Source organism: Protopterus annectens, chromosome 10.part0 (assembly GCF_019279795.1).
Source record: "Protopterus annectens isolate FY-2018-M chromosome 10.part0, PAN1.0, whole genome shotgun sequence".
Taxonomy (NCBI): Eukaryota; Metazoa; Chordata; order Ceratodontiformes; family Protopteridae; genus Protopterus; species Protopterus annectens.
Genome location: NC_056744.1, coordinates 767,764,389 through 767,779,932, shown reverse-complemented (window position 1 = coordinate 767,779,932; position 15,544 = coordinate 767,764,389). Strand labels below are relative to the sequence as shown.

General features: G+C 39.2%; 1 protein-coding gene across 1 annotated transcript in view; it reads left to right on the top strand.

The window, feature by feature from the left end:
* Positions 1-14,760, top strand: part of SLC35D1 (solute carrier family 35 member D1) — a 467,863-nt gene extending 453,103 nt beyond the window's left edge. The window contains exon 13 of the mRNA XM_044086804.1: positions 12,835-14,760. Coding sequence (XP_043942739.1) covers positions 12,835-12,943 — 109 coding nt within the window. The 3' untranslated portion in view covers positions 12,944-14,760. The remainder of the gene's footprint in view (positions 1-12,834) is intronic.
* The last annotated feature ends 784 nt before the right edge of the window (positions 14,761-15,544 follow it).

Here is a 15,544-nt window from a genome sequence, read left to right as displayed (position 1 = left end):
TCCAATCAGACAATCTTACAGAAGATACCTCAGATTCACAGCTGGTTCAATGCACTACCCATTCTCTGTACTACCGTTTGGCTTATCTACTGCACCCAGGGTCTTCACAAAATGCCTGGCACCAGTAATTGCTTTTTGCAGACAGAGGAATTCAAATATATCCTTACTTGGACGATTGCCTTATTCAATCAGAGAACAAGGACATTCTATTAAAGCATCTGGCATTTGTAAAAAGATTACTAATTTGCCTAGGGTACACAGTAAACGAAAAGAAATCAAATCTAGTACCCTCTCAAGAGATAATATTCCTGGGTACAAGCTTAAATACAACTGCCCAGATGGCTTATCTCACACCAGACAAACAAAGGCAACTGACTTATTACTTCAAAATGTTGGCAACAAAGACCCAGTTATCTGCAAGAAAAATTCTGCAGGCTTTGGGCTTCATGGCATCCTGCATTCTGCTAATTCCATATGCCAAACTGCATATGAGGAAACTACAATGGTATCTAAAAAGTGTTTGAACTCAACATTGTCACAGCCTGGAAGCATTAATTACCCTCATTCTTTGCCTGCAACAGGAGTTTCGATGGTGGGCACAGGCCTGTCACCACAACAAGGGACAGCCATTCACCCTACCCACAGCCAGGCAGTCAATAACAACAGATGCTTCAGATTATGCCTGGGGGGCCCACACGGCAGGAAAATGTATTCAGGAAACATGGCCCACAGGCCAAAGGCATCTTCATATTAATCAAAAAGAGATGCTAGCTGTTCAGAATGCCCTGACAGCTTTCAAGGATCTACTCCATCCAGGACAACTACTGATAAGGACAGACAACACTACAGTCATGTGGTACATAAACAAACAGGGAGACACTCATTCCTACCCCCTCTGCAGACAAGCCATGATTTTGTGGGACACAGCATTGACTTATCAAGTACACCTGCAAGCACAATTCCTGCCAGGAAAGAAAAATACTCTGGCAGACGAACTTAGCAGAAACCTCACGGATCCCCACGAGTGAAAACTGGATCCACAAGTCTTCAGCATGATAATAAAGAAATGGGGATGCCCAGACATAGATCTATTTGCTTCCCCTCACAACTGCCAACTACAGAGATTCTGCACAAGGACTTATCACAAGCAAGCATGGAAAGTGGATGCTCTATCATTCAGCTGGAAAACCCTAACAGTATGTGCCTTTCCTCATCTGCCTCTCCTCACCAAGATACTCCTAAAGGTCAGACAAGAGAAGCCAAAAATTATTCTGATTGCTCCAGACTGGCCCCACCAGCACTGGTACCCAATCCTAAAGAGCTTGTCTCAAGGCCCAGCCTGGACATTGCCTCCAATTCCTCATTTACTGACCCAGCGAAACAATCAGATCCTGCACAGCCAACTCAGAACTCTCAATCTGGCAGCATGGCGGATAATCTAGCCATTCAGAACACACCTCTCTCTAAAGCAGTGATTGATGTTATTTTGGAGGCCAGGAGGCCCAGTACCAGAAAATCTTATGCAGAAAAATGGAAAAGATTCTGTGCTTGGAACCAGGCACAAGGGAATTGACACGTTTATACCAAATATTCCTCAGATTTTACAATACCTAACTGAGATGCTGGACAAAGGCCTATCTTTTTCATCAATTAAAATCCATGCCTGTGCCATTTCAGCTCATTACAATACGGAACCACCAATTTTTTCACATCCGTTACTAAGGCAGTACCTCAGAGGGGCCAAAAACATAAGACCCCCAAGGAGAGCACCAATACCTGCATTGGACCTCAGTTATGTCTTGGAAAAACTCACACTGCCGCCTTTTGAGCCAGCCAATACAGCTGAAATAAAGTTCTTATCTTGGTAAACAGCTCTGCTGCTAGCAATAACCTCTGCAAGATGAGTCACAGAGTTACAGGCACTGATGGCTGTGGAACCTTTTATCATTTTCCATCCAGACAGGGTTTCTCTGAGGACTAACCCGACATTTATGCCTAAGGTAATGTCCAGTGTGGCCCTTAACCAAACCATTCATTTGCCTACCTTTTATCCAAACCCACAGAATAAGGGTGAGAGGCTCCTGCATTCTTTGGACATACACAGATAGCTATGCTTCTGCTTGGACAGAACTAAAGCCTTCAGAAAGACTGAGCAACTCTTAGTAGCATATGCTGCAGGATCACAAAGAAAGGCTATCTCAAAGCAGACTATTTCAAAATGGATAGGCCACTGCATTCGTTTCTGCTATTCACAACATGGCAAATCAGTGCCTAAGGGCATTAGGCCTCGCTCAACCAGAGCAGCGGCCACTTCAGCAGCCTTCCTCAGAGGAGTACCAACCAAAGACATTTTAGAGGCTGCAACTTGGGAGTTCAGTGCACACTTTTACCAAGCACTACCACTTACCTCTCTACTCTAAATCCAGAGCAGGCTTTACCACTGCAGTGCTGCAGGGCCGTATAGCCTCTCCTAATCCTATTTAGACCCAGCCACCCAACCTCAGCTTTGGGATTCAACCCAAGTGTAGTGACTGCAACAGTGAAACACAATGAACATAGTACAGTTGTGTACCTACCATAAATGTAGATGTTCGAGTGTATTCACTGTTGCAGTCCAGGTTACCCACCCACCATCCCCCTTTTTCTTTGCTGGGACTTATCTGTACTTCTCTATCCTATGCAACCTATGTGGTGTATTTGCTTGTAGACGTAGGAAATGTTTATTTTTGTGCATACATACTTATTGGCTTAATATTCAGCCTACCAATTTGGGGGCACCTGACATCTGGGGCAAGAAAAACTGAAGAAAATGGTGTTGGCTGCATCTTTTATATCCCTGGCGCACTGACGTCAGGGAAGAGGCGACAGCAACCGACGCCGGACCTAGACTTTGGAATTCAGGCCGACTACAGGTAGCCTGCCAGCAGAATAACCCAAGTGTAATGACTGCAACAGTGAATACACTCGAACATCTACATTTATGGTAGGTACACAACTGTACTTTCTCTTTCAGAGCTACTGTAACAACCACAACCACTGCATTCCTTCATTAACTTTTATGGATTATTCCTCTGTCATTGTCAGCTTGTCTTATTGAACACAAATTTCTAAGTCTTCACTGCACATCCTTAATGTGTACTCCCTGCCTGCAGAAAGAAGAACAAAAAAAAGACTAATGGGGGAAATTCCTCCCTGTAATTAGAATCTGTACTTAGCCTTCTGGGCCAAGAGTTTCTAAAATGTTATGAGGCGTTTTTTTCAGCTCTTGGATTCACTGAAGTATCTGAACCCTATGATAACTTTCTAGGGGCAATCATCTTTGGCAGTTCAGGTTGAGGTAAATGTAATTAGCAGGAATTGTTCCTGACTGTACCAGTGTTTTCAAAATTTAGCATTCAACTACAGTTTATAAATTTTACTATTCTGGTCTCTGCTAAAATGTGATTTTGTGACACTGTGCTTTAGGTCTTAAAATATAAATAGTACACACACACACACACACACGCACACGCACCTAAATTCCTTCTTTGAGGTTTTGAGATCTTGCAGATTTTTTCCTTTTGGGAAGGGTTGGTGAGATTCTTTTGCTGTGGGCTTTTCTCAAAGCCTTCTGGAATCCACTTTATAGTATAGAAGTTATGTAGACTTGCTTAGAGCATTTATTAATCCTAGTATTACTCAGCGTTTCATGTATCTGATTTTTATATATGCATCTAACATATGGTACTTCGGTAGCGTGCGTAGCTAGGCTGGGGCAGGATAGGCAACTGCCCTGGGCACAGAGTGTTGGGGGGTGCGATCAGCTGATTACGATCTCTTTAATGCAGTACCTGCTTTTAAAAGATGGTAGTGCATTTGCAGCCAAATCTGACTGCTGTAGCAGTGTGTGTGGGTGGGTGGTCTAACCTGTAGCAAACTAGTAGTTTGCTGTAATTTAAAAGTAAAAAAATGTTTAAAAAAATAAAAACCTGAGAGCTGTAACACTCCTTGAAGGTAGGGTGTAAACTGTAGCAACTGTTTGGTACATGGTACATTTGCAGAAAGCAGTGAGCCAATACCTCTCAACCTCCAGATCAGAGAATCTGGGACAAAGAACATTAAAATCAGAGACATTCAGGGACACCTAATTAATAGAAACTATGCATATTTAAATAAGCACATTAATAGACACGCCCACACATTGTTACCCAAAGACAAGGCATTATTTTAAGCATCTTTTTATTAAAGAATCATTTACATAGACGTGCTGAAAATAGAGGATTATTCATATTTTTCAGACAGCGGTATAAAATTAAAGTAATGGATGCTCAGCTTATCCCTTGCACATACCCTTAAAGACAGGTGCTTATACATTTGTAAAACATACATACTTAATGTGGAATAGAAGCAATACACAATATAAGGTAAGTACATTCAGACTATTGATTCAACCTCCACATCTTGGCAGGCAGAGGCAGTTTCAGCAGCTGATGCCATGGTGGAATGTTCTTTGTTATAATCAGCTGTTGCATTTCTTGCCGCTTCTAGCATGTCCTTTGGATGTTTGACACAGTAGCAGTCATTGTCCTCATTCATCTTTATTGCTAATAAAGAGTTTAATGTTTTTGGGCCACGTGGCTGCCTGAGCTTTGTTTTTACTTTGCGAACCATGCTAAATGCCCATTCTGCTTCACTGTTTGAGTGCAGCAAGCAGAGAACACTTTACATTAGCTTTTGAAATGTTGGGAGGTCTTGTACTGCAGGCCTACCAAGCACCATGAAAATTAGATGCGTCTGATCCATGTGACCACTCAATCATCTGATACACCGAAAACTCATCAGTCAGTTTGCAGAGCTACACTTGTGAACTACAAAAAACAAGATGAGTGCCAATGTCTTCAGTAACAGTTGAAGAAAGCTTAAGTTTCATAGCTGGATCCAATAAGCTGGCCATGTTCTGCAGCAGAGGATCTTTTGCAGGGAAATACATTTTCATTTTCAGTAGGACTGCAGAGTAAAATTGCTTTGGCTGTCTTAAAGTTTCTGCTCTACTGTAGTACCCCTGATATCATCCATATTGTCATCAAAACATTTTTCAGAATCAGGACCAATACGAATTTCACTGTTTTGTAAAATGTTGTCTTGCACTTTAGGAATGGAATAAATAGTACTTAGATTGCCCAAAAACTGCTCAGCAGTTGGGTGGTTTGAGTACCCTACTAACATATGCCTGTAGTACTGTCTGGATGACATTATGCAAGGTGAGCAATTTGCTTTCCCTGCTTTGCATTTGCAAATTGAAGTTGTGCAATGGTTCAATGACATACTACAGGAACAGGAATGCCAGCTTAATGTCATGGCTCTGCCAGCTTAATGTCATGGCTCTGCAGTCTCTCAGCTATTATATCCACTTCAACAGACCATGGTTTGTAGGATAAGAAGTAGGATCTTAGAGCTGGCCACATGGCAAGCATTCTTTTGATCACTTTTGACAAACTTAGCCATCGAGTTGGGGCATACCTGATAATTTTGAGAGGTTCATTATCCACGAACAGTGCAAACTCCTTAAGCTTGTGCTGACACAGTGCACTTTTGGAAAAGTGACAATAAATGTCAGCTCTCAATTCCTCTAAAGGTGCAGCTATTGCTTTTGCACAAGATTTAATACATAAGTCTGCTATGTGGCATAAGGAGCCCATGTTGAAAATATGTGGATTAACCTTGCTTAATTTGGATAGCACAGAATTCCACTTACCAGTCATGGATGCAGCACTGTATGATTAATAAGCTACCATGTTGCTCACAGAAATGCCAAACTTGCTCAGAACCTCCATTACACAGTCATAAATGGCTTGGCCAGTTCCACTGACACAAGCAGGCATGTCAGGGAATTTAACAACATTTTTTACCAATGCCATGGTAAAAAAAAGGGAAAAATCACAAGCAATTTGTCATCACCCATATCTGTACTCTGGTCGCGGTACAAAACAGTACGGCACTTTCTGAAAAACGAGACATCCTGCTGATACTTTGGCCCCGTTACATCTCTTCAGGCAGCCTTTGTTGGTCCACAGGTCATTTTTTGTACCACCTCTGGATCCATGCAGTACCTCTTCATGTACTTCAGAGAATGATCCCCATTCATAAATGGCAAGTTGTGTTCAGCAAGTAGGCTCATAAAGGCTACTTCAGCCTCTAGTACTTTAGAATTGGTTTGCTGAGTGGCAGATCTTTCTGTCACCTTCCTCCCAGTCGAATGTTTGGTGCTCATCTTGTGCTTTTCAGTGTCCATATGCCATTGCAGATCATTGCTCCCTCCTTGTCCTACATTAATATTAGTAGCACATGTTTTGCAAAGTGCATGACCTGCGGTGGTGGTGCTGTGGTAGCGTTGTCGGCTCACAGTAAGTTGCTGTCCGGTTCGATTCTCAGCTAGAGCGTCTTCTGCATGGAGACATGCGTGAATGGGCGTACCTTTGTTGAAGGTTGTGCGTCAGGGCTGGTAACTCGGCATGTAAAAATCAACTCCCAGTCATTAGCGGACTGGAGTTCCGCTGTGGCGACCCCTAACCAGGAAAAGCCGAAAGACTTAACAACAACAACAACGTGTTGCAAAGTGCATAGCCTGGACCATGCCTGCTTTCCATTACCCAGTCAAAGGTAACCTTCCAGCTGCTTTGGAATGTGATCGTTCGCTTTTTTTTCAGAGAGGCAGCATATTCGGATAAAAAGAGGGGGTGTAATTAGAAAGCTTCAAGATAATTCGCAGGTGTCCTGCAAAGTTGTACTTGTACTTGCAGTAAAATGAAGCTTGTATGATGGCAAACAGTAGTCAAAAAAATATTACCCTTCTGAGTTATTGCACTATTAGTGTGAGAAAGTTTGCGTTGCACCCTCTTCCATTGTGGCTTGTACCATGCTGTTGTGTGATTCAGCCATTGCTTTGCTTTGGAAAAAAAATTAATGATTCAGATAAAAGATCAGAATGCAAGCCAGAAACCTCTTTAAACATGTGTAACTAAGCAAGACTGAGTAATACACAGTATCATACATAGTCATAAAATATGAATAGGCATTACTGCAAGTCATCAGTAATGCATGCAAGAAAAACCTCATTATTGCAAATAACTCCTAGCTCGTCCAAGAAAAAGTTCATTATTGCAAATGATTCATAACTTATCCAAGAAAAAGCTCATTGTTGCAAATAATTCATAATGCACCCAGGGCATTTATTGCAAATGATCTCAAGACAAAACCTGTTGTAACACACTGGCACACAATAGCACTCCTAAACTTGTTCAGAATTACAATAGGATCATAGGAAGTTGTTAGGCTAATGGCCTTGGAGCTGTTACAAGCCTAGCCAAGTTCTACCCTTATTTCCACAATCAGCACCTAATGCCCTTGTCCAAGAGGGACACAGATGGATCCCCGGAGTGAATTTACTGTTACCTATCCAATTGCCCAGATTGAAGAGGGCCAGTGAGGTGCTGTGTTTGACATGAAGTTGGGAGTCTTTTCTAAATGTGAGGTAACCTCTTGGAGACAAATCTCTCCCTCCAGCAGGTTCTATTAATGTTACATACCAGGTTATGGTCTTTAGAGTGAGTAACCCATGTACTGTTTGATATGCAGCATTTTCAATACAGGGGAGTCAGAGATTGCGTTATATGCAAGGCAGGGATTGCCTTTGAGTAGTCTGTATGAAACAGAATAAAGTGCCAGTGATTTCTGATGATCTACATAGGAAACATACTGAAGACCTTGAATTTTCCATGTGAGGAGCCTTTGTGATTTCTAGAGTTGCTGAAGGTGCTCGGAAAGGTACATACCAAAAAGGGCGTTGTACTGAATTATTGGCCTGATGAGGGAAGTGTACAGGGAGTTTATAACTTTTTTTTCTTGAGGCAATGCCCTTACTTATGAGATGAGCAATATAGAATGCTCTTCTTACCACTGTGGAGACATGGTGATCAGAGGTTAAGATTTCTGCCAATATGTGTGCCCAGGTTTCTCACTATTGATTGCATACTTAGGGTGGTCTATTGATGTGGTAGTTAGCAGGAACATTGCTCTTACCAAAAGGGGTGATAATACATTTTTTTTTGCATTGAGTTTAAGGCCATGACTTTGGCACCAATACTTAGTTTGTGTAAGACCCTCTTGTAGGATGTTGACATCATTTGGAGATTCTATAATCGCTCCCAGTTTGCAGTCATCAGCAAATTTTGTTAGCCACAGACCTTTAGTTTTTACTTGTACTTCAGAGAAATAGATTACAAACAGTAGAGGTACCAGGACTGATCCTTGTAGAACACTGTTAAATTGAAATTAACATTATGTATGCAGACAGACTGTACAGCTGTATATCTGTAGTAATGATAGATTTATTAAAATAAGCCGACCAAGCACTACTGTGAGATTATAACCTTTTTTTATAACACAGCTAGAATGCTCTGACACACTGCACTTCCTCAGTCGACTCAGATTACCAACTGTCCACCAAAAAAGTCTGTATAACCACTTTTATAGTTTCAAAACTTTCTCCTTGATGAAAACATTATTTTCCTGTATTGTAGCAGTCTTTGTCTATCTTCTTATCTCTTTCTGGAGAGAATCAGTCCCTTCAGCAAGCCAAAGTGTTCTTTCACAAATGTTCTTTCATTGACAGGATAGTCTGCAACTTTTTCTGTTGTGTTAGCCATGCTCATCCAGAGAAAGGCCGTTCTCAGCATGCCAAATTGTTTTTTCATTGATAGGATAGTTGTAACTTTTTCTGTTGTTAGCCATTTCCCTTTAGCTTGAATATCTGTGTAAATAGGTAGGGACAAAGCCTGAGGTGAGGCTGTGACTGAACAGGGCACACAGATGTGGTACCAGTTCACTTTGTCGTTGATGTAGAACACAGCCAGGGATATTATCGGGTCCCATGGAAGCTGTATTCGTGACCTTGGACAATGCAGCTTTAACCTGTGCTGCAGTAATGCTGGGTGCCTGAAAAGCAAAGAAGAAAAGTAATTTCTGTACTGACTCCAGTAAGAAAACTGAAGATGTGTCAACATATAAAATGATTTTGCAAAAGAAAAAAATTTACTGTTTTACTTAGCAGATCACACTTACAGATATATTGGGAGTCTCTTGACAAAACAAACTCGGAACTCACTGTATTTACACCCTGCTTGCTCTGCACATAACCTGCATTTCTACAACTTACTTACCCGTAAAGTACTGAAGAAAATAACAATTTAAAATAAATCCTCAATCGCACTCACTGACCACTGGTAACCATACGTCAGGCCTCCTAGAAACAATTCTTCACTCCACACGCCATGACAAACTGCTGGTTACTGCCAAATTCCCTCAAGATTGGATCCGTGGCCACGACTCATTCCAGGCTGCACTAGCCTCGGTCTGTCCCTGATAGACAAATCCCAATGATGATTTCTTTCAACTCAACTGAGCACTTGGCATCCAGTATTGACCTTTCCAGTCCGACGCCTCCAACAGCTGTTGTTAGCCCTTCCAAACTCCATGCTGATGCTGCCTTGATATGCGGACTGAGCAGATCTAGTTGAACACTTCATCATACCAAGTCCACCACAGACACTTTTGCACAACACAGAAAATGAAACAGGCTAGCTACTTAAAAACAGGTGCAGTAAAGCAGCATTCTGATTGGCTGAGACATCTACAGCCAGAACAGCGCTTGCTTTACTGTAAATCTCGGGTGTACATGTGTCCAAATTGGTCACTTGGAAAGTAAGCTTATTTAAGCTTAAGAACTGGTGCTCCTGGTTAATTCAGGATGATGAGAGCTATGCAGTTTGCTGCAGTTTAAAAATATTTATTTTTAAATAAAGTGTATGTTAAAGGAGAGTTGTGGCACAGAAGCTGGATCTGAATGGTTGGTGCAGGAGGGTAAGGGGGCTGTGTCTTGCATCTGGCCACCTGGTTGGACAGTCCTTTTTTTTTTTTTTGTGAAAATTGCTGGAGGGTGTATATTGCTTACAGTGTAGTTATCAGCTTATTACAGTGAATTGCCCTTATTCTTTTTTGCTCTTCATTTGAAGAGCTGAAGGAGTGGGGTGCGGTTTCATAGTACTGACCCCATGGATTTCGTTGAAACAGGTATGCTTCTGTGGTACTTCCCTTGCATCATGATGTAAAGGACACAACTACAGACTGCCAGATGTCATTTTTTTCAGTGCTGGCTGACCCAGAGTTGTCCGAAACAGAAGTACAGACTCAGGTTAGTGGTTTAGAATATGAATGAGCCAGAAACACATCAGGCAACAGTTCTTTAAATATCTTACTCAGACCAGACTACAGGCTGTGAAAGCTTTTTGTTAGATCTGCTCTCTTCAGATACTCTCTCTTCTTAACTGAAAGTATGGGGGGGAGAACACCCCAAGATATAGCCCAATATAAGGACTGGGCTTTTAGAATGATGCACGTAGGCAACTGTGTGTATTATATATATATATATATATATATATATATATATATATATATATATATATATATATATAAATTAAAGACTGGAGTCAACTCAAATAATGCAGTTTTTAGAAAAGCAGATAATTGGGCTACTCAGCTGTATAAATATTCTAATATGCAAGCGAATTGATACATGCATCTATTATGGTTTCACTGTATAATCTCGAAATACTAAAATATTGAATTTTAATACTTCGAGACTATAAAGTCGAAAGTGCAGTTACGGGAAACTAGATAATATTGAATGCAGAATTGTCAAATCTGCCATTGTGTTGTATTCATGACGAGCATTGTGGTTTGTGGATTTAGCTGGGGATTCAGGTAAGTGGTGTTTTTGTAAGGGTATTGGATAGGGATTTTAGTGTGTGTGTGTGTGTGTGTGTGTGTGTGTGTGTGTGTGTGTGTGTGTGTATATATATATATATATATATATATATATGTGTGTGTGTATATGTATGTATGTATATATGTGTATCAGCGTTCGCATTTTTAAGCATTCACTGATTTAATGTAGACCCTGTATATATATATATATATATATATATATATATATATACACACACACACACACACACACACACACACACACACACACACACACACACACACACACACACACTAAGTTTGAGTACATATTGTCTTCTGGAGAGCGGTAGTCATTGGTGTTGTAACTGTGCATGTCTATTTGTTTAAAATGTATTGTTTTGAAGTTTTTGTTAAATGCAATATAAAACAAACAAGATGGGGGGCTATGCTGCCCACATCCCCGAATGTGGGCGGCTGTGCCCCACGCCCCCCCCCCCCCAACTATATATACTAACTCCAGGATCGCACTACAGTCGGGAAAAGGCATTTACCTTTTACTTGCCTTAGAGTACTCTACACAGTGCCATATATACTAAGTTCAGTGAAATGAGATTCAGTGAAATGAGTTTTCAGTAATTTGTGGTTGGAGTGAAATGAAATTCAGTGAAATGAGATTCAACAAAATGAAGTAGACCTAGTTTTATATATATATATATATATATATATATATATATATATATATATATATATATATGTATATAGATGTGTATATATATATATATATATATATATATATATATATATATATATATATATATATATATGTATATATATATATAGATAGATGTATATAGGGTCTACATTAAATCAGTGAATGCTTAAAAATGCGAATGCTGAGTTATCGACCCCATGTAAGTGAAAGCTTACAATCCCAAACACTTAGAACAGTGATTATTTTTCCAACGGAAAAAAAAATCGCTGTTCCATAAAAACAAAAATAAATATATAAATAAAAACTTTAAAACATTACATAAAGTGGGGGGCTTCACACCCCCCCCCCCACTTAAATATACCAACTCCGAGATCGCACTACAGTGACAAAAACAGCAAAGTAACGGAGGTGGCCAAGCGATTTCTTTCCCATGGAAAGAAATCGCTTGTATGCCATTTCGTGCTTTCAAGTTCGATCAAGACACATTCGAAGGAATGCATCTTCGATCATATAATAGGAACCCTATATATATATATATATATATATATATATATATATATATATATATATATATATATATACACACACACACACACACACATAAATATAAATAAAACACTTGCATATTCATTACAAAAAATATCGTGCAGAGCTATAGTCTTTACTGTGCAGTACCTTAAATCTCCTGAAGTGGAGGCCCTTGTGATATGTGCATATATGACCCCTTAAGGATGTACCAGTGTTTTAGCTGCACTGCTTCTGAATGCCCTTCCAAACCAACTGGTAAAAATGTTTGGAATATTTTGCAGTCACCCTAATGTTGTGGACATCCGGCTTATTTTTATGCTGCGTTTCTAACATATGGCAAAACAGTCCAGTTATACTGTACTGGCAAGCTCGGAAAAAGGGTGAAACTTGGCATGAATACATCTAGGGAGGTTTGGCTTTCTTGACTTAAATGCACCAGTAAAGGCTTAAAGTAAAAAGTCAAGTGTTTTCAGAAGCCATGTACCTAAAATGCTAACTGAAAAAATAATGGCATGTTTGAGGTTTGACCGATCAGATTTAAGCATTTTGAAAAGCATGTCTATATGTCATCTTTACATACAGCTGTGGAATACTTGCAGATATTTTTAATTTCTCTGACCCTTTAGTGTCTCATCATATACTCAGAAATTATGCAGTGGCATTGTACTACATGTTTAACTTTAAATTCTTAATGTTACATTAATTACAGAGTAAATTATTGATAGTGATTGCTTCTGCATATTAATGATGTGTTGCATATTAATGATGTGTTGCTAACAGAGTAGTCATTTTCATATTTTCTCCTTTTGTAGTATTGCTGGAAGTCTGGTGTATTCGTATATCACCTTTACAGAGGAACACTCAAGCAAACAGTCTGATGCTGGCAGTAAAACAGAAATTAGAGGGAAGATTGCAGTATAATAAAGGATCACTGATACTTTATATATATATATATATATATATATATATATATATATATATATTTTTTTTTTTTTTTGTTTGTAGCGGCAATAAGAAATTAGAGGGAAGATTGTAGTGTGATAAAGGGTCACTAATAATTCATTTATATTTTTGTAGAATTACTGATTCATTTGTGCTGCTCACCGTGTGAGTAGGGTAGTTTTATATTTCTACGTAATACCACGTAGACTAATGTTTACAATTCAGGCATTTGTATTGCACTTCCTGAATATTTGTTTGTACTGCAAGTTTTAAAGTTCAAGATATATTTACATTATATTATTTTTACAAAAATGTCGAGCAAGCTTTGGATTAGCTGTGTTTTAATCATGAAATATTTTGCTGCATGCACAGGAGAAAGTATTTCCTGTGCCAGGTGGACAGCTAATTGCTAACAGTAGTAGTGCTCGCTAACCGAGAAAGAGGAGTTGTGAACAAACCTGGACTTCAGAAATGAACTGTCAAAATTTCACTTCTACAGGTCAAGAACTTCGAAGAACAGCTGGTGTCCTAAGTCAGGTTAAGCTGGGCTGCCTGCTTTATGGTTTAATAGTTTACAGATATGTCTAAAGTGAAAATATTGAACAAATTATGAATTCTGTGTAAGATTTCCTAGTAGTTGTGACATTTATTTTGTATTCTTAAATGTGCTTTATTCACTATGAAATTTTTGGCAAGTTCCTAAGATGCAGTATTATTAATGGAATACTGTTTTCCAAACTAAAAAAAAATAATCCAACTTGTGTTGCTGAAGTTCATGTGCATACAAAAGTGTCTGTATGTGGCTGCATGAGAACAAGTGGAGCTTGTATGACATTAACGTTCCAGACATTAACGTTCCATGTGTAGTTTTTGGAAAGTGGGAAGGAATGTGCATAGTCATGTAAGTATCCATAGAGTGGAAGCTGTACTGTAGAGTTGCTTTGTATTCGAATTCTCTACCAAGAATATGCTTTTTGTCAGAGTACTGTATTAACTTGAGAAGTGTGTACTCGGAGATGAAATTGTTGCACACTGAAGAAAATATTATACGATTTTGCTCTGACTTCCATTACTGATGGAAAATGTAAGACTATCATATGTTGTTTGTTTACTCCCTGCAGGACCTTTGAAATTTGGCATTTTTAAGTACTGAATCTACAAAAGTACCCAAGTATTTTTTATAAAAATGTAATTTTAAAATATATTTTACAAATTTTATATGAATGTTTTTTTGCATTTAACTAGGGATAATGGCTGACTAGTGGAAACCTCACAGTGAGCATTGCCAAATGAAGATGCATGACATCACTTATGTCATTACATGTATGGCACTGCTGTATATTATAGAAAGAAAGAAAACAAAAAATGCTTGTTACATTTCCTTTTCTTTACTGCATGAGGCATGCTTGTGTGTCTGTACTGTCCATTCTGTTTTGGTAAATTGCCATGCCTGTGTAGCCAAAACAGTGTACCAGGTAAAATTATGCAGACAGGTCAGTATAGCAAAGTCCATTATCATACCAATGATCTTTTTCAGTAGACAAGGCATCAGACCGTACAATACAACTGTGCTGCTGTGTGTTGTCTCTATTCAGAAACTACATAATGAGTAAGCAGTAATTTTTCATGTTCTCTGGAAAAAACTGTCAAAGATAAATTGAAGAGTGAAAAAAGGTGCATTGTTTGTATCCCTCCCACACATATGAACACTAAATCTAAGTAGATGGGTCTCTATCAATTATTTGTCTATATCTATCCATTATCTCTCTCTATATGTGTGTGTGTGTGTATGTGTGTGTGTGTATGTATATATATATATATATATATATATATATATATATATATATATATATATATATATATTATATAAAATATGCGTGCAGAGAGAGAGAGACACACAGACACGTATGTGTCTGGAATGTTTGCAGTCCAGCTGAGGGATACAAAGGATTTTTCATGTTATCTGAAAACTGTCAAAATCATAGGTAAACTTATGAGTACAGCCTCTTTGTAGTATAGATGATCTTCAACCCCAGGTACCCATATGTTCCATTTTTGGGGATAAGATTTTGTTACATTTTTAAATTTGTGCACATTATTTGGGGAAACCCAGCAATTACAAAATGTGAGTTCATTAGATGTTCTTCGTGTTTCACTGTTGCAGTCATCACCTGTGGGTTATCCCTGCTGTGGTGGCCCACGGCCGGCCCGAATACCAGAGTCAGTTTTTTTTTTGCATCTGCTGCTGTCACCTGTAGTCTGACGTCAGGTCATCAGTGCTATAAAGCAAGGCAGCAAATGTCATTACATCAGTCTTTCTTGCCGTGGAGCCCATAGCAGAAGCAGTTCGCATGACTGCCAGTCGGTCACTACCAGAAGTTGAATTTCAGCAGAAAACGTCTAAAGCCAAGTACCCCGTTTGGGGATCCTTTTTTCTTAAACTAACTGATGCCCGAAAAAGTTAACAATTGTCTCGCCTGTTGAAAGCAGATCCCACACAGAGACTTCCATTCTTACTGTGTCACTTATTTAGGCTCAAACCACAACGTCCCCCATTGCCAATTCTTTGCCCTCTTTAAT